At 60.3% G+C, this 25007-nt stretch overlaps 1 protein-coding gene across 3 annotated transcripts in view; it reads right to left on the bottom strand.

Moving 5' to 3' along the window:
• Window positions 1-106: 106 nt before the first annotated feature.
• Window positions 107-25007, bottom strand: part of CRAMP1 (cramped chromatin regulator homolog 1) — a 56478-nt gene continuing 31577 nt past the window's right edge. For all 3 annotated transcript variants that reach the window (XM_019468118.2, XM_019468117.2, XM_019468120.2), the window contains 15 exons: window positions 21137-21222; window positions 20586-20709; window positions 19280-19361; window positions 17713-18855; window positions 14899-15076; window positions 12889-13070; window positions 12722-12796; window positions 10336-10417; window positions 9420-9524; window positions 9056-9234; window positions 8537-8605; window positions 7751-7982; window positions 6933-7097; window positions 5839-5984; window positions 107-3412 (listed from right to left, as the gene is read on the bottom strand). In XM_019468118.2, coding sequence (XP_019323663.1) covers window positions 3248-3412; window positions 5839-5984; window positions 6933-7097; window positions 7751-7982; window positions 8537-8605; window positions 9056-9234; window positions 9420-9524; window positions 10336-10417; window positions 12722-12796; window positions 12889-13070; window positions 14899-15076; window positions 17713-18855; window positions 19280-19361; window positions 20586-20709; window positions 21137-21222 — 3013 coding nt within the window. In that variant the 3' untranslated portion in view covers window positions 107-3247. The remainder of the gene's footprint in view (window positions 3413-5838; window positions 5985-6932; window positions 7098-7750; window positions 7983-8536; window positions 8606-9055; window positions 9235-9419; window positions 9525-10335; window positions 10418-12721; window positions 12797-12888; window positions 13071-14898; window positions 15077-17712; window positions 18856-19279; window positions 19362-20585; window positions 20710-21136; window positions 21223-25007) is intronic.

The following is a 25007-nucleotide window of genomic DNA, read 5'->3' as shown; positions in this document are numbered from 1 at the left end:
TTTTTTTTCATAAGACAAGGTGCCCTATTTTCTCACAAATGCATTTGATCTCAGTGTCTCAAAAAAAAAACAAAAACAAAAACAAAAAACTGCTGCTTTCCTCCTCTACTGGTCTCCAAAATCTTTTATTCCATAACTTTTCTTTGCACAAGTGTGGATCCCATGCTGCGATCAAGTTAAAAGATGCTATCAAACTGAAAAGGACACCCTTTCCAGGATTCTGATGCTAAGTTGGATATGTGAGAAAGCAAGTAGATCAATGGATGAAATGTTTTCAAATATCCCCACTCCCTGAGCAAGTACTCTACACCTAGGAGATACGGAAAGATGAGGAAAATGTCACCAACAATCCTATGTGGGGCCTCCAGCTTCGACTTCTGTCTCTATTTTCTAGAGTGTAATGCTCATCACTGGATAGTCACCATAGGAATCAAGGCCCAAACACACCAACTCCCTGGAGACCAGCTATCTCCCGTCTCAATCTTTAAAGAAGATGAATCAGCAAAAAGATCCCAGACAGCAGTAGACTGACTCGGGAGGGATTTTCTGAGGAACGGCCCTGGTCTCACAATGTGCTCGAATGCACGAAGAAAGCCAGAGGTTCACACGGAGATGACAACTTTCGTTGGGAAGGCAGAGGAAGATAAAGGAAGAGGGAAGTTTCTCTGCTTGGGTCTTTTGAAAATTCCAGCCCTTAACATTAGCTGCTTATTTTTATACACATACATTTAGGCTGGGAGAAAACACACTCATCCTTTTAATGCTAACGACGCCACTTCCCCTTAGCATGGCGAGCAAATGCTTATTTATACCTGTCTGGTTGCTGCAGAAGTGGCAGAATTTTCTGGAATCGTGTCAGCTTTATTACAGGTGAGAAGAATCCATCCACTGTCCTCATTAACCCACCTCCCAGCTGGATGACACTCCAGAGAGTCTGTGGTCCAGCCCCCAAGGGGAGGAGACACTAAATGGCCTACAAAAGCTGATCCAGATCCCTACTTGTCCTCCTTTTAGGTGTCATTGAGTAACCTGGGCCACCCTACCCACCAGACTGCCTCGGGGCGTCCCCTAAGGAAAGCAGCTTAAGACCTTCTACCATCTCTGGCAACGTGCACACTGCCACCAGGCACTGCTCCCAGCAGCGGTGCTATAATGTTACTTGGCGTCTCTGGTCCCAGACAGTGGGAGTAGAAGCAAGTTATGAGTGGCCTGAACTTGGTCTGGTGTCCTAACCTACTAAAGACCTAACAAAGTCAGATGCCCAGGGACAGATCTGCTGATCTTATCACCTCAACAGGGCGCTAATTCCAGGAAACGGATGGATGGATCACAAAACCACATAAGCTAGTTTAAAGACGCTGTGGTTCAAGTGATGCCCTCTGTATCTCTTATTAAAGGGGCGCCATGTCCCTCTCTGACACGTCTCCAGAGCTTTAGGACTTTCTGTAAGAGTCCAGAAGAGTGCTTTTATTGGTGCTATTTGGACCCAGACCCAGACCAGAAAGAGGGAAACCTCCTTATAGGCAAGAGCTCTGAGAGACACTTAAGACGAGGGAAAGCTACTGCCCGGAAGCCTGCCCTCCTCCACTGCTCGGGGGGAACGACCCTGCCCGCAGCCTGTAGCGGCCACATCCGTCTGCTGAGATGATGAGATCAGGAGCATCCCCTCTGCTCGTATAAGACCTTTTCTCCCTTTTCACGCTGCCTCAACTCTTCACGGCGGACAGGGAGAGAAGCCCGTGTAGAGGGCCGGGGCTGTCCCGGGAGGCTGCCGCTCCATTCTGCTGCCAGTCGGGAAGAGGAAAGAGAAACGGTGGTCAGTTCTGGCGGGTTTCAGAAGCCAAAGAGCCTGGCTGCGGGGCGGAGGGTGAAGCAGCAGGTGGGACGGCGGGACGCAGGTTTCACCTGAGCAACACCACAGCACTGGCTCCCGGCCGCCACGGATGCGGCCGCGTGGTGCTTTGTCTGTGGAGCCTCCCTAGGCCGAGAAGCAAAGGAGCTTGTTGGCTCCGCTCTGCGGGGAGACCGGGCATGGAACCTCTGCAGCGATGCCGAACGGTCACCGGGGCCGGGGAGCACACCAGAGGGATGTGGTTTTTGTGTGCTCCGACTACACCCAGGCGTTCTGACCTCTGCTTGCGTTCCCCGCGCCGGGAAGAGGAGAGACAGAAGGCCACGGGGTGGAAATAACGTGAAGGATGAAATCTGTGTGCCCGGGAGGCTCTGCGCGAAAGCCCACGGAAGGGACAGGAGATGCCGAGGCAGAGAAACCCCTCCCCACAGGGCCCGTGCCGTCAGGTGCCGGACAGCAGCACGCCGGCAGATCAGGAGCTCGTTGGCAAAGGCTCAAGTGTGGTCCCAACAGAGAGAGAACATCTTAGTTGACCAAGAAGAGACTCAGATCACCGGGAGGAAACTTGAACACAGGAAGGAAACCATTAAACTCTGCTCTTCTCTGACATCTCCTAATTCTCAAAACACGAGGAAAATTTTTTCCAACCAGTTTAGCAGAACTTTTTCCTAAAAGTCCACACAACCTGCGTAAAACAGGATTCTTTCCTCCTTCCCACTGAGTCAGAACAAACCTCTAGGTTTCTGCGGTGATGGCACCCGTTAGGCCGCCCTGTGATCCGAGGGTCCTCTGAGGGGTCTGCTAAGGGTAGAGACCCCATGAGGCAGAGCCTAGGCCATGCCCTGCTGTCCCTCCCTGTCATCACTCTGCAGAGAAAGCAACCCAAGAGTGCATAGGTTTGGCAGAAAGAAAGCAGCGGTGGCTGGAAGCATCCCTGCAGAGAATGGGGAGGCCGCAACTCCCTGGGACCAGCGACTACGCCAAGGCACACCCATTCCTTTCCCTCAGAAAGAAAGCCCACTGGAACATCGAACACAACAACTGAGGCAGAAGCGTGGGCAGAAATGTGGTCGCTATGCTGACCCTAGCAGGAGACCCGATGGCTGGCAGGGAATTGCTCCAGCCCCATGGCCACGGCTGACATAGGCCCTTCCAGAGAATTCGTCCTCGTGTCCCGCGCCACCACTGGCCTCTGCCCGTTGGGACACGACTTGCTGCGTGTTGTGCGTTCTGGGGTGCAGAAGTTCCTCTGTTCGGACCGTCCTCTGGAGGGCCTGGGCTTGATTTGTGTTTTCTCTAGCCTGAAGAGGGCTACACCTACCACAGTTGAGGACCACCAGCCATGTGAGCCCTCCTCTGCAGGCTCCAGGATGCCCTGCCAGTGACGAGGTGTGGTCACTGGGACAGGTCACCGACGGGGGGCCCACCTCCACTGCCATCAAACAGGACCTCTCGGCGGCTGGGGTCGGCGATGGCTAGCTCTTGGGCCAAATCATTGAATCGAGATATGTAATCGATGCTGTTTTCATTCATCATGCACACCAGCTGGGAATCCACAACCTGTGGGGCAGAGGACACAAGGGAAGACCATGTCAGCCGGTGACTGGCTGGCTGCTGGACTGGAAGCGAATGGCCACCATGACTTCGGTGGATGGTCAATGAACCTGGCGTGTGTATAGTGAAGATTAGAATCCCCCAGCAACTAGCCATGTCACAACGGCTATTCTGTCACTTTGAGCACTGCCTCTCTTGACAGGTGTGCACAACAGCTAACCAGGCTATCCGGCGGCCAGGATCAGAGTGGTAGTTCCCAGCACACAACGCTTACGGGAGACGATCAATAAGCAACGAGGCAAATGAGACGGAAGCAGAGATAGCGGGTGGCCATGGGGGTGGGGAACACATGGCCAGGAAAGAAATAAGAAGTGCAAAGACCGTGAGGGAAGACAGGCTTTGGCTCTTGAAGAAACGAGCAAGCTGGCGGACAGGGCAAAGGAAGGAAAACAGGGACAAAGACCAGTGTGTGCAGAGCAGAGCCCTGGGCACAAACACAGGAGACTCGGTCGTCAGTGTGTGTCGTCTGCCTCCTTTGCAAGGGGCGTTGCTTTTGTGCACTCAGGGCCCAGAGCAGTGCCTGGCATGGAGTAGGCCCCGGGTAAGTATTTGTCAATGAATTGCATAACACAGTGAATGAATGAGAAGGCTTTGGAAAACTCTGGGTACGGCTATGGTAGGAACCCGAATTTTAAATTTTTTATGAGAGAGGCGCCCGGCCAACTCAGTTGGAAGACTATGTGACTCCTGATCTTGGGGTCATGAGTTTAAGCCCCACAATGTGATGGAGACATTACTTAAATAAGTAAACTTTAAACTTTTTATGAGAAGTATCCTAGAAACTAAACTTCGTTTTCAAAAAGTAAAGCAAATAGTGTCTCTCTTCTCCATGTACGTTCCCCATCAGCTTCATCATTGTCAATCTGGGCCAGCCTGGCTCCACATTTCCCACCTACAACTCACACCCATCACCTCTGTTCACATCTTATCAGAAGGGCCTGGAGAGGGCCTAGGATGAACCCGGGCTGATCCTGGGATGAATCGGGGGTCAGTCTAGCACGTGCCCAGGATGAACCTGGGGTGGGTCTGGCAGGGCCTGAGGTGATCCTGGGGTGGGTCTGGGGTGGGCCTGGGGTGGGCCCAAGAGTCTACACTTCTAACAGCCCCAGGCACTGCCGAGCTGCTCTGGGGACCGCCTATGAACCGCGAGGTCCTGGCGTGCCGTCTACGGGTACGTGTGCCGCACTCGTCTGCATGGACGCTGAGCGCTCGTAAGCGTCCGCGCACAAACAGGAAGGGGACAGATGGGCTGTGCACGTGACCGCAGAGCCATGGGGTTTAAGAAACGCGCAGGGAGGGTGGGTACGGCATTCTTCTGTCTGTGTCTCTGTCGGGGCAGAAGGTCTGTTCACATCCCGGGTCGGCTCGAAACTCTGCAAAGCCTCCCTGCGAGGCCCCCACATCTCCAGGCACAGGTGAGGACTCACAGAAGCTGAGGATCCCTGGGAGACAGCCGTGAGCGCCCTTCCCTCCAGAACCTGACTATAAAATCCCCAGGAGATACCACTGACACCTGGACGTCCCACAGGAAAAGTATCTAAGAAGTGTTGCTTGAGAACCTAACAACTGACTCGACCCTTTGGGGTCGGGGGACCTAGATGTGGCGTTCTCTCCCTCTTAGGCACATCCTCTGCCTCGGTCTGAGTGCCGGGGCTGCATGCCCCACACTAGCTCAGTGCACCTGTGTCCACTCCGTCGATGGGCACCTGTCCTCGCTGGCCTCACCTGCTTGCTGACACCATTCGCTCCTTGTGGGGTGGGGACCCGGGGAGCCTCGTGAGCAGACAAAGAAACGAGCCTCTCAGACCGAGTGTCAGCTCCACGTCGAGGGTCTGCCATCACCCGACGCGGGCAGGAGCCCGGGGGAGCAGAGCCCACTCTCCAGCTTCGCTGGCCAGCAGCCTCCTGCCACAACGCAGGGGAATGCTGCCCGTGCTGTCTCTGCCCGTTGGGGGCAGCGTCGATGACGGGCCTCTACCACTGACTGCACTGTCCCTGTCTATCAGGGAGGGGCAGCACCGATGACAGGTTCCCTACCACTGCCGCCCACTCGGCTAAAACCAGAAGCAAGGCGGCGAGGAGTGGCACTCCCGCCTCGGGTCATGCAGCTGCTGTAGGACAGAACGAGATCCAAACCCTGGCCGGGCTGCCCGCAGAGGCCCAGCGGTTGGCCCGACACCAGGGTGTCCCAGGCTCCCAGCCTCCGGGGCCCAGCTGTCAGGGTATGTCACGTGCCGCCCCGCAGGAATGGATGCCGCCTCCCTAGTCAGGAGAACTCGCAGCTCTCAGGCACCACACGGGCTGGCTGGAGGGGAAGGCCAGCTCCGGGAGGCGGGCTGGTGGTGGAAGTTGGGCGAAGGCCGCGCACTCACCTCAGCGACGTCAGCCAGGGACCTGGACACGAAGGAGTCTCTCGAGTTGCCATCCAGCAAGCTGGGGCCCAGCAGGGAGGTGCCGCTGGGGGGCCCCGTGGGGGTCGGCAGCATCTTCCGGCTCTTCTCCGGGGAGATGAAGCTCGCTGCCGAGAGAAGGAGAACGCATGCTGAGGCTGGCTAGCCCGGACCCGTCCAAGGGGAGGATCCCGCGGGCCGCACGGGGCCGGCATCAGCCCCATGCTCGTGTGGGTGCAGCCGTTGCGCGGTGCGTGGCCCTTCCCACACGGGGAGGCTGGCAGAGCTCTCCGTGCAGCGTCTGGTCGTCACCCTCTCCTCCGTGTAAGGTAGTCTCTAACTTTTCATAATTTATATTTGACCTTGCAAACACCCGCACTGTCCTATGCGATTTCATCATCGACGCTGCCTGCCCATACCGCCATCGATGGAGCCCCCACCGTTCGGGGCCACCAGGCCTGGTGCCCACACGTGCGCCGACCCGGCTCATCGTGTGTACAACAGCCCCTTTCAGGGGCCACCAGTCCCCTGACCACGCTCACGCCCGGCTGCCCTGAACACCAGGTGCGCTGACCCCGACGTGCCACAGGAGCTCCTCCTGCGTAGGCCACAGAGGCCGGTGTGGCTGTCCTTAGCAGCTCCTCCCACCATAAGAACACCTGGGTCCTGGGGAGGGGACCCATCCCACGATGCTCTGATCTTCAGAACACGCTGAGGATGGGGGAGGAAACTGAAAACCCCCCAAGCCGCATCCTACCCTGCCGACAACAACAAGGGCAGAAGGCCCGCGCAGGCAGGAGCCAAAATAGGGGGCGGCCCGGAGAGAGGCACAGGAGACTGAGGGGCGAGGCACCCATCTCAGCTGGGCTGAAGGTCACACGTGTCCACGTTCGCCATAGCACGGTGACGTGCATTTCCCCTGCGTTAAGTGCCGCGGGATGAACCCCGAAACAGGATAGGAGTTCTAGGACTTCTGCTGCAGTGCGGAGACGTTAGACTCCAGTCCCCGCCTGAGCCACGGGGAGCCCGCTGGCGCCCTGCTGGCCTGCGACGACGACCCAGGCGTCTACACTCACCAAACAAGCTGCTGAGCGACGAGTCTGTGGGGTCGCTGGGGCACCACTGGGGGTCGTGGGTGGGGGAGGCGATCCAGTCCGGCTGGGGGCTGCTGGATGGGGACGGAAGGCTCTTGGAACTGTCACTGCCATTCAGTTTCGCTGGAGAAAGAGGGACTCCCTCACCTGTCAACGGACACCGCGGATCAGAGATGGCAGTGGGGGGGAGGGGGAGGAGAGCACCCCACTTCCCCAACCTGCCATCAACAAACAGCAGCATGGCACAGTCAGGCACCACTGAGCATCTAGACCTGGGGCCACGTGGGGCCCCGTGGAAGATGAACAATATTGGCCTGCAGGGGAGACCCGTGGTGGCAACCCCAGTAGCTATGGTTATGACTGACAAGGCCAGACCCCATGTTGAGGGCCACCCCAACCTGTCACTGGTGCCGACACCAGCCCTCTGAGGCACACGCTTCCCAACTTCACCAGGAAAACGCACGACGGTGCGAGCTGAGTTCTGTGTGAATCCACAGCCGGAAGCAGACCAGCTGTCCGGGGAGCCAGGGAGGCCAGGGCCCCAAAGGCCCCAGGCCAACACCCTCCAAGGGCCTGCACAACCAGGATTCACAGCTAGCCAGAAAGAGGCCCTCTCTGAGCCTTGGGCTGCAGAGGCCTTGCGGGCCCTCCACTGGGGCCGCCCCCACAGGCGGCAGACGCTCCACACCCCAGAGGGGACTCAGGACGGGAGCGTGCCCAGCAAGTGTGCAGACACCTGGCAGGAGGTCAGGCCCCCGGGGGACCTGGAGAGGAGGGCGCACGGGCGCCCCGACCCTCACCATACTGGCCGGAGCTGATGGCGATCTCGATGATGGAGTCGCTGATGTGCGTGGCGGGCTCGCCCTGCGAGAGCACGTCCTCAGGCGGGCCGGGCAGGGAGATGTCCAGCAGCGCGGAGACGTTGGGCGGGGACAGGCGGCTGCTGGAGCCCTCCGGCGCGGGCACGGGTGTGGGGAGCCCGTTGTGGAGGGGAGCCTTGGCCAGCTCAGATAAGGAGAGAACAGGTGAGCCCTGGGCGGAGACACAGCGGGTCAGTCAGGAGCATAGAATGCAAAATCAGCCTCAGCTTCACGAGCAGTGACACGTGACAGGCGGACTGCCGCATACAAGGACCTGAGCGGTCGCTTCTTCCTCCCCAGCGAGGAACACGCACAGGGGATTCACTTCTGAAACCACTCCAGGGCGGGCAGCGCGGGAGGGCCTGGCGGAGGCGGCCGGCAGGACAGCTGGTAAACCGGGCAGAGGGGTAGTGCGGGGGGCGGGGGGGGCGCTACCCACTGCCACCCTCCTCCGCCTTGGCCCAGGACACTTAGTCTTTCCAGGGGTGCATCTGAAACAGGCCGCCTTGCGGAGGGGAAGGAGGAAGGACCTGAGGCGGAGGACACACGTTCACCTGTCTGGGCGAGGCAGGTGGACGGACAAAGCCACCGGGCGGCAACGGCTGTCTGTGTGCCCTTGCCACAGCCTCCGGAGAAGCAAGGGTCACAGGAAGACCCCGAGGGTGGGGGCCTGGCCTAGGGGTCCCGGGGCAGGCACTGCGCTCAGCAACTGACAGCACATCCTACCTGGAAACTGTCCGTCACCGGCTCCTGCTCAGGCCTCGAGGGAACGCTGACGAACGGGCCGCTGGTGCCCTACAACACCACCAGGACAGCCCGTGACCCTCCGCCCACACCTGGGGTCGTCTGCCAGTTCAGAGGGCAAGCCAAGTCCCAGCAAAGCCCGAGGGCACGGGTGGTGGGGGGAGTCGGAGGCCAGGCGGGGAGACAGGGCGAGCGACTTCTGCAGACAGACAGAGCTCCACACCTGTCTCAGCTCTGGATCCTGCCGCATCACAGCAAGCCTGTCCCACTGCCTTTCTTGGTGGCTCTCCCCTCGGGACCACACGATGCTCACCCACGCCACGGCCTCCCTGGTTCAGGCACTCTCCTCCGGCCTACTGGGGCCCGTCCACTCCTCAGGCAGAACTGGGAGCCCAGCGTGACCTCGGCCCCGTGGCCTTGGTGCCCACATATCTGGAAAGTGACCGACCTATCCCAGAAGCTGGTAGGGATGCGAAGAAGCCTTCCTATAAACACACTCACCCCCACGGCAGGGATGGGGTCTCCGTTCTGGTGGGTGCCGGTGGAGTCCTGACCCGGGACGGTAGCGGTCACCTCGTCTGAAGAGAGCGGGGAGATGCCAGACAAGCCCTCAGTGTCCAAGACAGGCAGGGGGCTCCCGGGGATGATGCCGGCACTTTTAGCTGCCAAGTCGATAGCACCTAGCAGCAGAAAGGACATTTCGAACCTCGTCTCCAGGGACACCCTGACACGTGCCCCAGGGGGCTCCCTCACACCTCATTTCCAAGAAGGCCAAAGGCCCCGAAGGGTAACCACACACAAGGACCGCAGGAGAGGAGAACAGAAACCTCACTTGGAGGCTGTCATGCTAACGACAGAAACTTACTGGCCAGATGACCCGGGGCCTGGGGTGGAAGGGCCTTGGGCACAATCGGCCGAGACAGGGCCGCTTTGGTCAGGGAGGACTGGATGGGCCGGAACGAGCCTCTGCCTGTGAGGACAAGAACAGAGACAGACGCGTCGGCCTGCACCCTCTGACCGCACAAAGGGGGCCGCGCACGGTTTCCTTTGAGGCCGCAGACAGAAGCTGAACCATTTCGGGAAGCAGTGAGCCTCCCAAACCTTTGCTGACGTTTGACAGGGGTCAGACGGGGTCAGACGGGGAGAAAGCCCCGGCTCCCGGGACTCAGCGCCGCCACGCTCCCCAGGCCGCTGGAAGGGTGCAGTCGTACTGCCGCCGGCGTGGGCCCAAAGGGGGACGTGCGCCCGCACAGCCTGACTCTGCCTCGGCAGGTGGGCGCCCCCGCTGGACGGGGCAGCTGAGAGTGGGCACGAGGAGCCATCGACGCTCTGGCGCGTGCGCCCGACAGGTGCAGATCGAGGCTGGCTTAGAGGGTGCGTCGCAGAGTGCAAGCTCCGCTCGCCATCCCTACTGTGTAACAAAGTGTCCCTCAAAGAGCCAGGCCTCCTGCTGTGCTTCCAGACCCGTGGCAGCGTGCCATGCACACGCCGAGGTCAGGCCTGCCGGGGGCGGACGACAGGTGCTCCCCGGACACTAGCGAGCAGAGCCTCCAAGCCAGGGCCCCCGAGCCCACCTGTGAAGGAAGCTGCCCGCACCCCACCTGCCAGGGGTCCAGGCCTGCCGCTCCACGGCCCCGGCCCACACGGGGGCACACCCGGTGTTTGTGGACGGGACGCACAGAGGAATGCTGGGGAGGTCATGCCGAGAGCCAACGGCACAAACGTCTAGCGTGCCCAAAGACGAGGCCGGGTGTAGCGGAGGAGCGAAGCCGGGCACTTACCAGTTATGGAAGAATTGGACAGGATGGAAAAGGAACAGACGTTGTGGGACTGGTTTTCAGATGGCCGAGGAAGCAGTGTTCTCTGTGGAGGAAGAGGACCTGTCATCAGGTGTCACCTGTCATCAGGTGATGGAGAGACCCTGGCACCAAGAATCACTCAAGGGATGAGTGACGGGCTGGAGGGGACATTCCAGGTAAGAGGGGCCCGAGGGGGGCTCCGGCACTAGAGCTGATGATACGAGGGCCCCCAGGGCACCCTGAGGACAGCTGTGTTCATGGACCCCAAGTCCCTGAATACTGGAGCCTCTCCGGGGAGAGCCCTGGGGAGCGATGCCAGGCTAACCCAGAACGCCCCCCCAGTCCTGCACAACTGCTCACGAGTGCTGGACGGGGACGGTTACGAGACACACCCTAGATCTGGGACTCCTCACGTTTGCGGTGAAGAAAATAAAGTGGCTCCTTGCGATGCAGACGGGCAAAGGGCCTTCGCCACTCTGCCCACCCGTCCCTGCTCCTGGCCTAGGTCTCCTGGGTGTGAATAATTAAGTGCCAACCGGACCACCGCCTAGTAGGGAATTATGGGAATTGCCGAAACCGTTAGTCACTGAAGTAAAACGTGAACGCGGTCTGACACCACAAAGCGTCACGAGACGCTGCCGGCTCTGGGTGCACAGGTGTGGTCTCCCTATCCCGCAGAGGCTCCCCGAGGCGTCATCACAGAGAGAAGGTGGCTGCTACCAGGGCCGCTAACGACACAGAGGGCCGACAGGTCTGCTCAGCTACCAGGAGGCAGCCGGGCAGCCCGCTTCCGCGGCAAGGAGCCGTGCAGGTTGTGTGTTGGCCTCGCTTCCGACGCGCGCCGTCGGAGGAGGACAGGAAATGCCGGGGCTGCAGCAGCCCCGCCGCCCTGCCCTGGGCGTGTGACAGCAGCCTGGATGGCAGGGGAACGAAAGACCAGGGCCGTGTGCCAATGACACTTTCTATAAAACCGTAAATGCAAAAGAGCACATACTACGCGCGCTTCCGTTTACGTGAAACGCTCAGAGGAAGCAAATCCACAGAGACAGAAAGCGGGCTGGTGGTGGTCGTGGCTGCCAATGTCTGGGGGGGGAGGGGCAATTCAGGTAACATGAAGGTGTTCCGGGATCAGACGGCGGTGGCAGGCGCACAGCCCTGGGAATGTACTAACGCCACTGAACAGTACACGTCAGACCTTTACGCCGCGCGAATCGTGAACCGGTAAGAGTCGTCACAAAACTAAACAGAAGGCCGCCACGGAAGGCCACGCAAGTCTGTAGTCCTGGATGGACTCCCACGAGCCAGCCAGCATCCTCCCGCTTCCCCGGGCAGGACTCGCGAACTTCACCCGACGCGCAGCTCCCACGCGCGGCGCACACGGGACCTGGAATACAACCGTCTCCCCCATCCACAGGGGACGTGTTCCAAGACCCCCCCGGAGGCCTCCGAGTGCACGTGGCATCAAACCCCGCGTGGGCTTTTTCTGTGTGGACACACCCGCGATCAAGTTTGTAAGTTAGGCACGGTAACAAATCAACAACGCCGAGGAACGATGCGGTAACACGATGACGATGTACTGGAATGGGAACGTGTGAGCGTGGTCTCGAAAGATCTCAGCGCCGCACGGACTCCTGTCCCTCAGCTCGTCGCCCACGTGAGCGGCACAGGCACGTGACGGAGCGAGCCTACTGCTGCCTTTGTGACGAGCTGTCAGGACCACGTCTGCTCCCCGCTGACCTCGGGTACCATCCGCGGCTAAGGGGGGGCCGCTCTACACCATTCTGCGTCAGCCCTGTCGTGTCAGCTCATTTCTAAGGAAGTTCGTCTCGAGACGGGAAGACGACAGCACTAAAAGAGACCTACGCGTTTATTCTCACGTAACACGTTGGTCAACGTCTAAGCTGACGGTCCTGTCAGAATCCGAGCGTCACCCCTTTTATCTTTTTACCTGTAAGTACAAATGCCCCTGCAGTCGCAGGCCTGTCGCTCCCGGGCTGTGCCCTCGGGGCCGCATGTGGCTCCTATGGGGTCTCCGGCACTCACTGTTAGGAGCTCAGGAGAGCCATTCCGCCCACCTTGCCAACTGCTTCCGCTGACTACGTACACGTAAACAGAGGCTCCGACAGTCCTCGAACGTATCCCCGCCCGCGACACTCTTGGGACTCAAATCCCCACAACTTCCTGGCTGTTTTGCAAGGGCTTTCTAAGCTGTGCAAAGATTATCATTACTTCGGGGCACAGTCAGAGCCCCCGTTACTACTCCGTCCCAGGCATAAGAAGGAAGGAGGGGCGGAGGCCTCGGTCTCACAGGAGGAGCCGCAGGAAGGCCGAGGGGTGGGAGCACCCAGATTCCCGAGGGCACCCTCACCTGGACCACCAACGGCTTCCGCAGGTGCCGGTTCCGCAACTTCCTGGGCTTCGGCAGGAAGAAATCCGACTGCATCTGTGAGGAGACAGCGCGGGCCTGAGAGCGAGCCCCCAGAGCCCCCGGACGCAGGGCCCCCCCTCCGCCGGCAGGGCGCCGCCCCCACTTACGCTGATGGAGTTCAGGTGCTGACGGAAAGTCAGTTCTGTCTCCTTACTGGGAGAGTAGAGCTTCCCATGTCGGCTGTTGGGCGGCAAAGTAGTGGGGACGGCGAAAAGGCCACCGTCTGAGTCACTGCTGCCTGTGCTGGAGGGGCCGGCCACCAACAGGGGTCTCGGCGGGTTTCTCAGACCTAGAGACCAAAGGAGAGCCAAAACAACCACTCACCCAGCAGCACCCCAGCGCAAACAGAGCGGTCTCAGGAAGAGAAGGAATTCGGGACAACTATTCCGATTTCAGTCCCCAAACCTGCTTCCTATCTTCTCCCTGGAACTCTAGCTCCCACTGTAAAACCTTGGCCCTCGCCGATAAAGGCACTCTGCCACTTTCATCGACAGCAGGAAGTGCAGACAGGCCTTCAAAGACATTTCAGAGCTGGAAGAACCTTCCAGACCATCTTGCGTAGACCAGAGGTCGGCAAGCTTTCTCTATAAAGAGTCAGAGAGTAACTGCTAGCTTGCTGGGCCATACAGTTCTGCAGCTGTGGCGTAGGCGGCCGGCCCCCAGCAGCCTGTGCGCCTTCGCGAGGCCACGCGCCACGGTCTACCGGTCCCGGCTCTCAATCTCTGTTACACCAGAAACAGCCCGGAGATAAAAGGACAGAAAACATTTACTTAGGAGCCACGACTTTGGGACTCTGCTGCTTCCTGCATGCACCCTCACTTTGTGGTGGACACGGGTCCCCTCTGCTTAGCTCATTTACAAATCTGTGGAATTCAGCTCCTACTCGTGCAGTCCAGAGACAGGCCCTCTAGGCACCAGTTGGACTCTGGCACCACAAACGTATTGGTCTAGAAGGATCCCCAATTCAGAAAGAGATGGGTGTCAGGGTGCCTGGGTGGCTCAGTCAGTTAGGCATCCGACTTCGGCTCAGGTCATGATCTCAGGGTTCCTGGGTTCAAGCCCCACGTCGTGCTCTGTGCTGGCACCTTGGAGCCTGGAGCCTGCTTCGGAGTCTGTCTCCCTCTCTCTAACCACCCGCCCCCCTCCCCCCGCTTCATGCTCTCTGTCTCAAAAATAAACATTTAAAAAAAAAAAAGAAAGAAAGAAAGAGATGGGTGTCCAAGAACGTACAGAATTATGTAATTTTAAGAACAGAACGGAAGGCAGGAAAAGACCACACCATCCACCAGCCAGCCCCACCATCGACACTTGAGCCTCCATCTGCAAGGACACCAGACCCAGTCTCGGTCACCCCAGAGGACACCACACGGTGCTCTCGTTCAACAGGCAGGCTATTCCCAACACACAGAAAACAGGAAGCCAGTGACGTGCTCAGAACGCCTCAGAAAACAACCCCGGAGAACCACTAACACACAGGACGCTGAGTCTGTTCGGTCAGATTAAGAACAAGGCGTGGGGCTGGTGGTCATCACGCAGAGACCCCGGCTGGTGAGGGGCGTTCAAGACGTCCAGGACGGCCGAGGTCCTGCAGCGAGAGCACCCACCTACAGGGACCGTTATGACACCCTTCACACCTGGCGAGGACGCACAGCATGTGCCCGTCCTCAACGCCTGTTGCCCTGTGCACCAGGTAACCCAAGTCATGACCCCGAACTTAAGCTGCTCCCCAGTTACAGCTGGGACAGAGGAACAGCGCAGACGGGCAGGCCAGAGTTAACTTCTCGGGAATCCCTTAACCCGAGGGCTGACTTGTAACGTGAAGGGAAACACTCCCTTCTCCGACTCGCAGCCGCCGATTCAGCACGTTAGAGAGGCTTCCGCTGACCTCACAAGGATCCCCCGAAGCGACCCAACTGTCACGGGCCGCCCCTTGTTTCCCACCGGGAGCGCCCCAGGACCTCAAAGCCTTATGTGCCAGGCGCGTGCTCACCTCCCCGTGAGGGGTGGGGATTTCTGCTCTAACACCCGGGCCAGCGGGGCCGGGCGTCAGGCATCCCCGTGCCCTCGGCTGACACGGCCCACGTGTCCAGGAAGGCACCGGGACGGACGGGTCTCACCTGAGGAGCAGGACGCGGAGCTCGGAGAGAAGGCCTTGCTGTTGCGCAGGGCGGACTGGCTACGCGGGCAGCGCGGGCTCCGGGAGCTGACGGTCACCACCTTCCCTGGCGGGGTCGCGGACTGCTCCTCTTGGGCGGGCCTCGCCGAAGCCGTGGAGCTGACGTTCCCTTCTGGAGCCTGGGACAGAAAGGGCCACCACAGGAGCCCAACTCAGCCCGTGAACAATGGTTCTGGGACGAGTGCCCCCGAATGGAAGGCAGAATGCCCTCAAGCTTAGGGCAGACCAACGGGCTCAGAGACCACACTTCTACAACGGCAAAGGGCAGCGTCCCCAAATCACTTGGCAGAAGGCCACTTGTAAAAGCCCCCGGTCGGGGAGGCCCTCAGGGGCACAACCATTCTCCGCCCCTGGCTTCGCTGCCCGTAGGTGACACGGACAGGCCACCCCCTCGTGCGGTGACAGGAGGCAGAGATGTGTGAAGGTAGCGGGTCTCCCACCAGCCTACGAAGTGCTCGCGCTGCTGGAGGGAGCCGCTGGATGGCCGGTGACACCAACCACGTTTCAAAGGCCCGCTCGAGGGGGATGCACCGGCCTGTCCTGATCCTGAGCCGGAGAGTCTCTACAATTAACCACGCTCACAGTCCAAAAGCCCTCTGTGGAGTCGGAATGCCAACCTCGGGGCTCTGCAGGCCCCAGCGCGGGCTACTGACCCGCAGGGGCCCCGGGGGGAGACACGCCCTCAGGCCCACCTCAGGCCTCACTCTGGTGACCTCCTCCCGACCGGCCCCAGGGCCCACCGGGCCGAGCTTTCTGTGAATTAGGGAGCCCCGTCCCCTGCTGTCAGCACAACCTGGCCTGCTCTGCTTGCTCAGTGACCCTGCATCTTCCTGTGCCCCCACAGCCCCTGCCCACCTTTCCCGTTCTGTGGGACCCTCCCTCTCTGTCCCCTCCCACGTGGCTTATCCAGCGTCCCCATCCAACCAGCCAACAGCGCGCCCAGCAGCCTCCCGTCGAGGTCCCGGCTGTCTGGGGCCCGGGCGTCCGCTGCACTTGCTCGCGGGCTCAGCCGGCCCGCCTTTCACTCAAGGTCTCCGCGCTCAGCTTAGGCCTCTGCCCGCTGGTTCTCACACCTGAGCCATATCAGAATTGCCTGGGTCCGGAGGTCCAGACGGGGTCTCCGGGCCATAAGAGCCTGCATCTCCCACAAGTCCCCAAGAGACGTGGAGGCTGCTGGGCCCCACCCTGGGGCCATGGGTCTGAGCACCCTGCTTTGAGTTCTCTGCAGTGTTTCCAAGCTGCTCCTCCCTCCTCTCCCAGGCAAGGCCAAGGCCAGGACCCGTGTCCCCTGCCGCCCCAGGCTTCTCAGGAGCTGGCCTCACTTGGCCTCCTTCCCCAGGGTGCCGGACATGCTTCTGTCTCACCAGGATCCTCCCCTGAGGCCTCCAAAACCCTAACTTGATATTGCTTCCTAAATTCCTCATCTCTGTCCGGTCACCCAAATACGGCCCCTGTCTGCGCGCAGGTCGCCGGCCTCCACACCACTAAATCTAAAGGCCGCTGCTCACCCTCGGGCTGCACCCATGCGGCCTCTGCAGCATCCGGCCCGTTCCCACCCACCCGAGAGCGCCACCTCCCCCACGGCACCACTCGCACCCTCCACGTACTAACGGAGCACCTCTCAGAGGCAAAAGCCATGCGGGGACGCAGCCAGGAAAGGGATGGGGAGCCTGAGGGAGAAGGGTGGGAGAGGGGGGAGGAGGCTCACCGAGAGCCGTCCGCCCAGGAGAAGCGGGTGTGCTGTGTAGATGGGACTTGGCGCCGAAGGGTCCACAGGGACCCCACAGTCCCGTTCTGTCCCCCAAGCTCCACTCCCTCCTGGCCACCATGTTCTGCCCGGAACTCATGAACCCTCACGCTACCGCTGAGCCCACACAGCAACTTAGGAACCCCCTGCCGCAGACTCTGTTTCTTGTGCCCAGGAAAGCCCACCGGACTTTCTCATCGGTGGCACTTTCCCACCCCGTCTCTGCTGACTGGGCGCCCCAGGAGGGGGTCACAGCCACTCCCCTGGCTTAGGGGCCACCCCACCACGGAGCCTCCTGAGGAGCCCCGGAGCCCTCACCCCGTGGGGCAGAGCCGGCACCTGTCTGTCCTCACCCCCTCCCTCCTCTGAGCCTGTGCCACCGTCCTCCAGGACGGCCACACTAAAGCACAAACCGCCCTGTCGTTCTCTCCTCTGAAACTCAGTGACGTTTCTGACGTTAGCCGAAGCCCAACCCCCACTGGGCTCCTGGAAGTGGCTGCTGCATCGCCGTCCCCTCGGCCAGCATGTGAGGGCTCAGCGTGATTACTGATGCCTAGCAAGGCACGTCTTACTGGTCACTATCATCTTTGGAGCCTCGTGTGAGCCACGAAGGACAGTGCCCAAGCCTGGCAGCAAACAGGAGCCCTGCTCTGTGAAGCACGGCCTCCCTGGTCACCCCAGTCCCTCCTGCTGCCATTCCAGCTGAGAGCCCTGGGGTGCATGGTCCCCCTGGGCCCTCCTCCCCTCCTGCTGAGAGCCCCGGGGCACATGGTCACCCGGGTCCCTCCTCCCCTCCCGCTGAGAGCCCTGGGGCACATGGTCCCCCCTTCTCCCCTCCCTCTGAGAGCCCTGGGGTGCATGGTCCCCCCGGTACCCCCTCCATCTGAGAGCCCTGGGGCACATGGTCACCCTGGGCCCTGCCTCCCCTCCCGCTGAGAGCCCTGGGGGCGCAGGGTCACCCCGACCCCCCCTCCTCCCCTCCCGCCGAGAGCCCCGGGGCGCACTCACCAGCCTGGGGTTGACCTCGGTGGAGATGAGCTTCAGGAGGCAGCTGAGCAGGCGCTGCTTGTGGAAGGTGGGGGGCGGGGAGCCGCCGCGGGGGCCCTGCGCCTGCCCGCCGGGGGCCTGGCCCTCGGGGCCCAGCACGGCCAGCCAGTCGTACTCCAGCTGCAGCTTGTTCGGCTTGCCCATCATGAGGTAGACTTCGGCCAGCGTAAGGCTTTCGGAGGTCTGCAGGTTCCAGCCCTCCTCACGGAGCTGCTGGGCGAGCCGGCTGGCAGGGACGTCCTTCGGAGGCTTGGCGGCAGGCTGTCCCTGAGGCAGGGGTTCCAGGGGGCTCCCCTTGTCCTGGGGCTCCTCCGCGGGTGCGTCTGCCAAGTCTTTAGTGCAAACATCTGGCTGGAGCCCGGGACTGGACTGAAGCTCTGGACCCTGTGGGGCCCGGACAGGGGATGGGGCCCCGGCCCGGGCAAGGTCAGCCGCCTCCGCGCTGCCAGGACCACGAGTCTCTGGGGAGGGGCACCCCGGGGGCCGCGAGTCCGCGCATCGGCACTGCTCGGGGATGATGAGGTCCTGACAGGACTTCATGTAGCGGGGGAAGGGGTCAAGGAGGGAGAGCTCCTCCTCCAGCTCTGGGAGCTGGCCACAGGTGCACGGCACATCCCCGGGCTCTCGGGCGGGGCCATCTGCAGGAGCAGCCGTGGGGGTCTTCTCGAGCCGCGCCCCCGCATCCTGGAGCCTGTCAGGAGTGTCTAGACCACCGAGGCTTGGGGCGGCCCCCTCCCCGGGGGCACTTTCAGGCGAACTCTCTCCGGAGCTCTGCGAGGCGTCGGTGGACGGAGGGGGACGTCCGGGGCCCTTGCCCTCGGCGCCACCCCGTGGACACTTCACCTGGCCCCTGGCCGTGCCCTGGCCGCTCTGGATGCCCAGGATCTGCGCGGGAGGCAATGTGTGGGTGTCCCTGGCGCTCTGCCTGCACCGGCCGCCCTCCTGCCAGTGCACCGTGCAGAAGGCTTTGGAGTGCACCACGCGGGCCACGCCCGGGAGCGGCGTCAGCGTGCAGCTCTCTCCGGGGAACAGGTGCAGGGCCACCTTCTCCTGCGCGGGCGCCGCGAGCGAGTGCTGCAGCTGCCGGTCCTCCAGCGTCTTCCGCTGCCACAGAGGTCAAGGAGCAGCCGCAGCAGTGGGCCCCACCGGGCAGTGCCGGGCCTCGCGCAGACCACCGGCCAGGCACCTCCTCCCTCACCGATGTCACACCCAACGAGCCCCTCCCGGCTGGGGGCAGCCCGGGACACAGGAAGTGTGGGGCTGTCCTCGGCCGTGCCGCTCAGCCTGCCAGCGGGGACGCCGTGCACGCCCCCTACCCCGAGCCACGTGGACCAGATGCCGCCACCGGCAGTGTGGACGACAGGAAGGAGCTCACACCCGAGCCCCGGGACAAGGGGCTACAGGTTTAGTTCTGGTTCTACGCAACCCCGTGGGCCCGCTGTACTCTCAGGCCAGAGAAGCGAGACCCCACCCTTAGGCGCAGGGGCCGCGGAGTTTGGGCGAGTTTGTTTTAGTAGGAAAAGGATACAATCCGCACTTCGTGGAGCGCCCACTTCTGTTTTAAGAATTCGATGAGGCTGGAGACCTTCCGATGGAGCTCCACGATCATCCTGCCGAGAAATCACAGGCAGGACAAGGCGGCCATTACACAGGGAGGGGACCTTCTGAAGGGCAGCGCGAGGCCATGAGGCGAGGCCATGGGATCGAGGAAGGGGCATCAGAGGGGCCGAACCCACAGTACCCCGGCAGGCCACACACTCCTTGTCTTAAAAGTGAACCCTTTAAGTTGAAATAACTAGAAACTCACACGAAACCGTAAGAAAACAAGAGCAATCCCTTGTGCCCACTGCACACAGTATGAGATCTCCCTCAGGACACAGGCCGTGATATGACCCACCGTCCTATTCTGTTAGCACCTTTCGGGTCCAGAAAGCGTGGCCTGACCAGACTTAATCAATACCAAAAAAACTTAAAACAAGGAAACAATGAGGCCCTGACACAAACAAACCTCAAAAAAGTCCTGCTCCCATGGAGCACCTGGGTGGCTCAGACAGTTGAGCATCCGACTTTGGCTCAGGTCATGATCTCACAGTCCGTGGGTTCGAGCCCCGTGTCGGGCCCTGTGCTGACAGCTCAGAGCCTGGAGCCTGCTTGGGATTCTGTGTCTCCCTCTCTGTCTGCCCATTCCCCCCTGTCCCCCAACCCCGTGTCTGTCTCTCTCTAAAAAAAAAAAAAAGTCCTGCTCCCTGAGAGAAGCCAGACCTAAGACCACATGGGCACCATTGTCTTTAGTGAACTGTCCCCGTCAGGCAAATCTAGAGACAGACAGCAGATGGGTGACGGCTGGAGGCTGGGGCGGGGGGGGGGGGTGCAATTTAGTGAAACGTTTCCTTTCGGGGAACCGAAATGTTCTGGAGCCAGACGGAGGAGATACTCATACAACGCTGTGCGAAGGTCCTCAAGGCCCCCGAGTCAGATGCCTTGAAGTGACTAACGGTTAGTTGTACGTTATAGAATTTGACTCAACCAAAAAAGAGGAGGTATAGGGGCACACCCAACACGGGGCACCGTACACGAATCAGACCTACACGCCCAGGAAGATGACGAGAGAGGAGCGGAAAGGGGTTTTGAGGGTAAACACAAGGGAAAGATTCTGGAGCCATCAACCTGGGAACCACATCCTGCACCCTGTGCTCGGCCCACGAGCACCTGCCCAGGTGGGACACCGGGTCTGAGGGCCACAGTGAGCGCACGCGGGGTCAGAGAGCGCGAAGGCCCGTTCAGAGCACTGGGGGAGCACCACTGCTCCCCACGGATGCCAAAAGCCACGTTACCTGAGCCTCGGGTTCTGAGCCAGGCTCTGCACGCGGGCCCAGGCGTGGTTGTTCCTCGGCTGCAGCTCCACAGGGACTTTCAGGGGCAGGCGCACCGGCTTCTGGTCCTCGTCGTCACTCAAGCCTATGACAAGAAGGGGCCGTGAGAGCCGGGCACACGGACGCCAGTGCAAAATGTGAAAAGGTGCTCCGGGCAGGCGGCCTCAAGAGGTCTCGAGAGTGAGACTGGCAGGGGAGCCTGCGAGGCTCCACGTTCTGAAGGAGAACTACGACGTGGCCGCTTGTGCACCTGGGAGCCCGAGCCACGGACCAGGCTGCGACGGGCCAGGAGAGAGTCACCTGCGATGCCGGCTGCCGCTTGGTCTGAACGGCCCAGGGCCTCTGAGGGCACCCCGATCTCCTATGCGGATGCGCTGCCGTGACCAGGGGTTTCAACTGCAGGTGCCGCCAACCGGCAGGACCACGTTCAGTAGACTCTGAACCAGCGCGAGACTCCGAACCGTCCAACGAGAGCCCGCGTGAGCCCCTGCCCCAAGTCCATGTTCACGTACCGTCCGGGTCACACAGCTTCTTCAGAGCTCGGCACATGGGCGCTTTGATCCGCAGGTTTCTTCCTTTGTAGCGCACGGTGGTGGCCCTGGGAACAGAGTTTCAAGGAGACAGTGAAGCCTCCAACTGACCGGCCGCTCCCCACCCGGCACACACACAAGGGCCAGCGTGCCCAGAACACACAGAGCCTGGGCAGGTGAGGGTCCCCAGGAAGCTGCTAGGGTCACAGCTGTGCACGGCGAGACCTCATCAGGACCCGGGCGGTCCCACTATTTTCCTGCCCGAGCCTCACACTGTAGAGGACATCTGCGCGCCCTCTGGCCTGGCGACCGGTGTGGCACCAGCTGCTGTCCATCCCCTGGAAAACCCACCTCGCAGAAACCCCCATCAGACATCAAACGCGTGCCCTTCTCTCCTTCCCTTCCGCCTCAGGTCCCGCGAGAGAAAGTCTGAGCCGCCCTCGCGATGAACGCCACTGTAAACCACGGCAGTGGTGCCCGGGGAGTACGGGACACTCTCAGCCGGCAGGCACGGTGCCACTTGTTCGTGCTCTCCAGAACCGACCTGTGGGCACATCCAGACTGTCACAGCTGTGGGTGACACTCCGTCTGGATGCTGCTATGACCAAAATGTATACAGTACACAAACTAAAGTAATTCCATGTAACCGGCAAATAGGAAAACCACAACGGTAGCTCCTTCCAAAAAGCACACTCAGAATGCTCCAGAGATAATAACGGCCGGCTGCTCTGCAAAGCGGCAGTGAAGTCACGCACGGGCAGGACAAGTCCGAAAGACGCTGCAGCGCCACTGCCCTGGGCCCTGCTGCTCTCTCGCTCTGCCTCCGGAAAGTCACAGAGGATGCATGTTGGCTGCAGCTGCCATACAAAACACGGACCTCCGGAACGAGCTACCCGATGCCAGTGAGCAAAAGCGGTTTTCATTTTGGAAAAATGGTCAAGGTCTGTATACCGACTGTGCATTAACCAGTTCTTCGAATGCTGGCCAGCTGGGACCCCCTCCAGGAGAGCTGCTCTGTCCTTGCCATTTCTTTTTTTTTTTTTTTAATTTTTTTTTTTTAACGTTTATTTATTTTTGAGACAGAGAGACACAGAGCATGAACGGGGGAGGGTCAGAGAGAGGGAGACACAGAATTGGAAGCAGGCTCCAGGCCCCGAGCTGTCAGCACAGAGCCCGACGCGGGGCTCGAACCCACGGACCGTGAGATCATGACCTGAGCCGAAGTCGGCCGCTTAACCGACTGAGCCACCCAGGCGCCCCATGTCCTTGCCATTTCTGAGAAAACCTCGGTGAAAAAGTTACAGAACGCACGCGGTGTGCTTCCAAGGATGTGAAAAAAGTGACGGATTTCTATCTGTACGCACTGACCTCAGAAGGACACGCGTGGAATCTGTGCACACAGTGACTTCTGGAGAGGGAAGGGGGTGGGGGGCTGGGGTCCACTTGTTTTACACCGAGGGTGTGCACCACTGACGTTTTTACAAGGTCATACTGGCACACCACTCACGTAGCTTTACACAGTATCGCCCTGAAATGGGAGCTTCGAAGGCCAAGGGCACCCTGCAGTGGGGCGCGGCTGGGGGGCGCACACATCGCACACGCCACAGCGCGTCCCAACCTCTGCCTCTGAGGAAACAAGGCCGCACGCCCCTCCTCCTTGGAAAGGAAGCCGCTCAAATTTCCAACACGGGTCCCCTAAAGGGCAGACTTCACCACTGCCCCCCGTTGAGCGTTTCTAGGGCCAAGAGGGAGGTGCGACGTGGGGGAGGGCTGACGGCTGGAGACGGCCTGCTCGCACAGAAAGCTCAAGGATTCCAGCAGCGACACGCTCGTGGCCTCTGCCTCTGTACCCGCCCCCCGCCGTCCCCAGCGTACCGCTGGGCCCCCTGTGCCGGGAATCCGATGCGGGATGCCACGAGCGGCACTGAGGACGGGCAGGCTGCCCAGAGACCAGGGGACACCAGGTGGCCTCCTCCCCTCACTGTTGTCAGGTGGCACAATTCAGAGAATGGCGTCTACGAGGAACGTGCCCCTCGCTCCACTGAGACCAAACACGTGCAGTATAATCATCTCAGTCCGGGAGACGGAGGTGGCCACGTGTGGCCGGGGGCGTGCCACAGATGGCCTCAGTCCCGGCCCGTCCCCAGCGACAGCTCTGGGGCTGGCGGGCCTCTCTGCCCGTCACTTCTCATTCCGTCTGTGCCAAACCAACAACACAGGGCGGGAGGGGCCGTGCCAGGGGGCACCTGCGCTTGCGATAATCACATTTTCCGTTAAACTGCTCTTGTGAGACTTCCTTTTTTTTTTTTTTTTTTTTTAAAGTGAAATTGAGCAGCCTTTGGTACGACCAGAACATTCTGAGATTACAATCCCTTCCCTATCCTCTCAAATGGAAGTTCTATGAGTGGCCTGAGGCCAGAGCCTGCGGGGGCAAAGCCGTACTTGAGCTCGGCTCTGGGAGGCCAGGCAGCAGCACCCCAGGGCTCGGCGTCTGCACGAGACTCACAGGTTGCCCTCCGACAGAGGTTCACACAGAGGGCTCCATGCAAACCGCCCCCCTGTCGTCACTTTGACACAACAGGCAACAAGCTAATTCCTCTACACGTACATGCACAGGAGCCTGGCTTTCCCGTCTGCAAAATCACGTGATGAACCCAGAAAGCGCGTGCTAAGTCTATGCTGCCCGCCTGCAACCATCCTAGGGAGAGGGGACCTCAGAGCTCTCCTCAGCCCGTCTGCTCCCGAGTCCCACAGACCTGTAATGAAAGGACACCCACAGTTCACCGAACAAAGCCTGCATGAGAAGCAAGGACGGGAAGGCACTTAAATAAATGCCCCACGAGCTGCGGCACCTGCTTCACCTTTACGGGCCATTTGCTCTGTTTGTGGGAACCAGGGTCTGCTGCTGGAAGAATGGACACATCAGGCAGGGGGACACAAGGGAAACCTAGAGACAGACCCACACAGCAAGGACCCTGGCTTCACACAAGGGCGCAAAGAGCCAAGGGAGGAAGGACAGTGCTTGCAACAGATGGAGCTGGAGTAAGCGGTCACACAGCCCACAAAAACCCACCCGGCATAAAGGGCACGTCACGGATCACGGACCAAAATTTCCCACCATAAGACGTGCATACAAAGACACGCAGCAGCGCGTGACCTTCGGGCACACGAAGTTCTCGGACGAGACCCAGAGGTCACGGCCTGCACAGAGAGATGGCGGACGGCACCCTGGCGGGACCGGGCACCTCGCCCTGCCGTGGGCACCACGGAAGCGGGACAAGCTGCGGACCAGGGGAAAACACTGCCCGTCGCCTATCCGACACGAGGCTCGTGTCTGCGAGGAGGGAAACAGAGGCAAGAAAAATGCAGTTTCAGGTAAGCCTCTTGACGGCCCGCAGCCCCCTAACACCTGGACCACGCCCGTGACCTTCCGCGAGGAACTAATGGCAGTCTTCCTGCCTTAACGTTTCTGTTTGATTAAGGACTAAAAGTTACCTTAGCCTAACAGGAGCTAGCCCCTCCAGCTCCTGAAAGCCTGCTTCCAAATTCCTTAGAGACTCACCCTGTCCCTAACCCCCACTAAGTTAAAAGCATATACTCAGCCACTCCTCACAACCCCAGTGCGGCTTTTGCTGCCCACGGGTCCTGGCCCCCTGCTTTAATAAAATCACCTTTTTGCACCAAAGACGTCTCGAGAATTCTTTCCTAGCTGTTTGCTCACGAACCCCATCAGACGACACCCGGAGAACTTTCTAAACTCAGTAATAAGGAAACGGACATGAGATTTGAGCAGGCCCATCACCAGAGACAGAAGGACAAGCACAAGACATTCAACGCGGTCCGTCGCCAGGGA

The sequence above is a fragment of the Panthera pardus genome, unplaced genomic scaffold (genome assembly GCF_024362965.1).
Source record: "Panthera pardus isolate Hobbes unplaced genomic scaffold, ASM2436296v1 HiC_scaffold_4, whole genome shotgun sequence".
Taxonomy (NCBI): Eukaryota; Metazoa; Chordata; class Mammalia; order Carnivora; family Felidae; genus Panthera; species Panthera pardus.
Note: the sequence above shows the minus strand (reverse complement) of the source record. Positions and strands in the feature narration are given on the sequence as shown.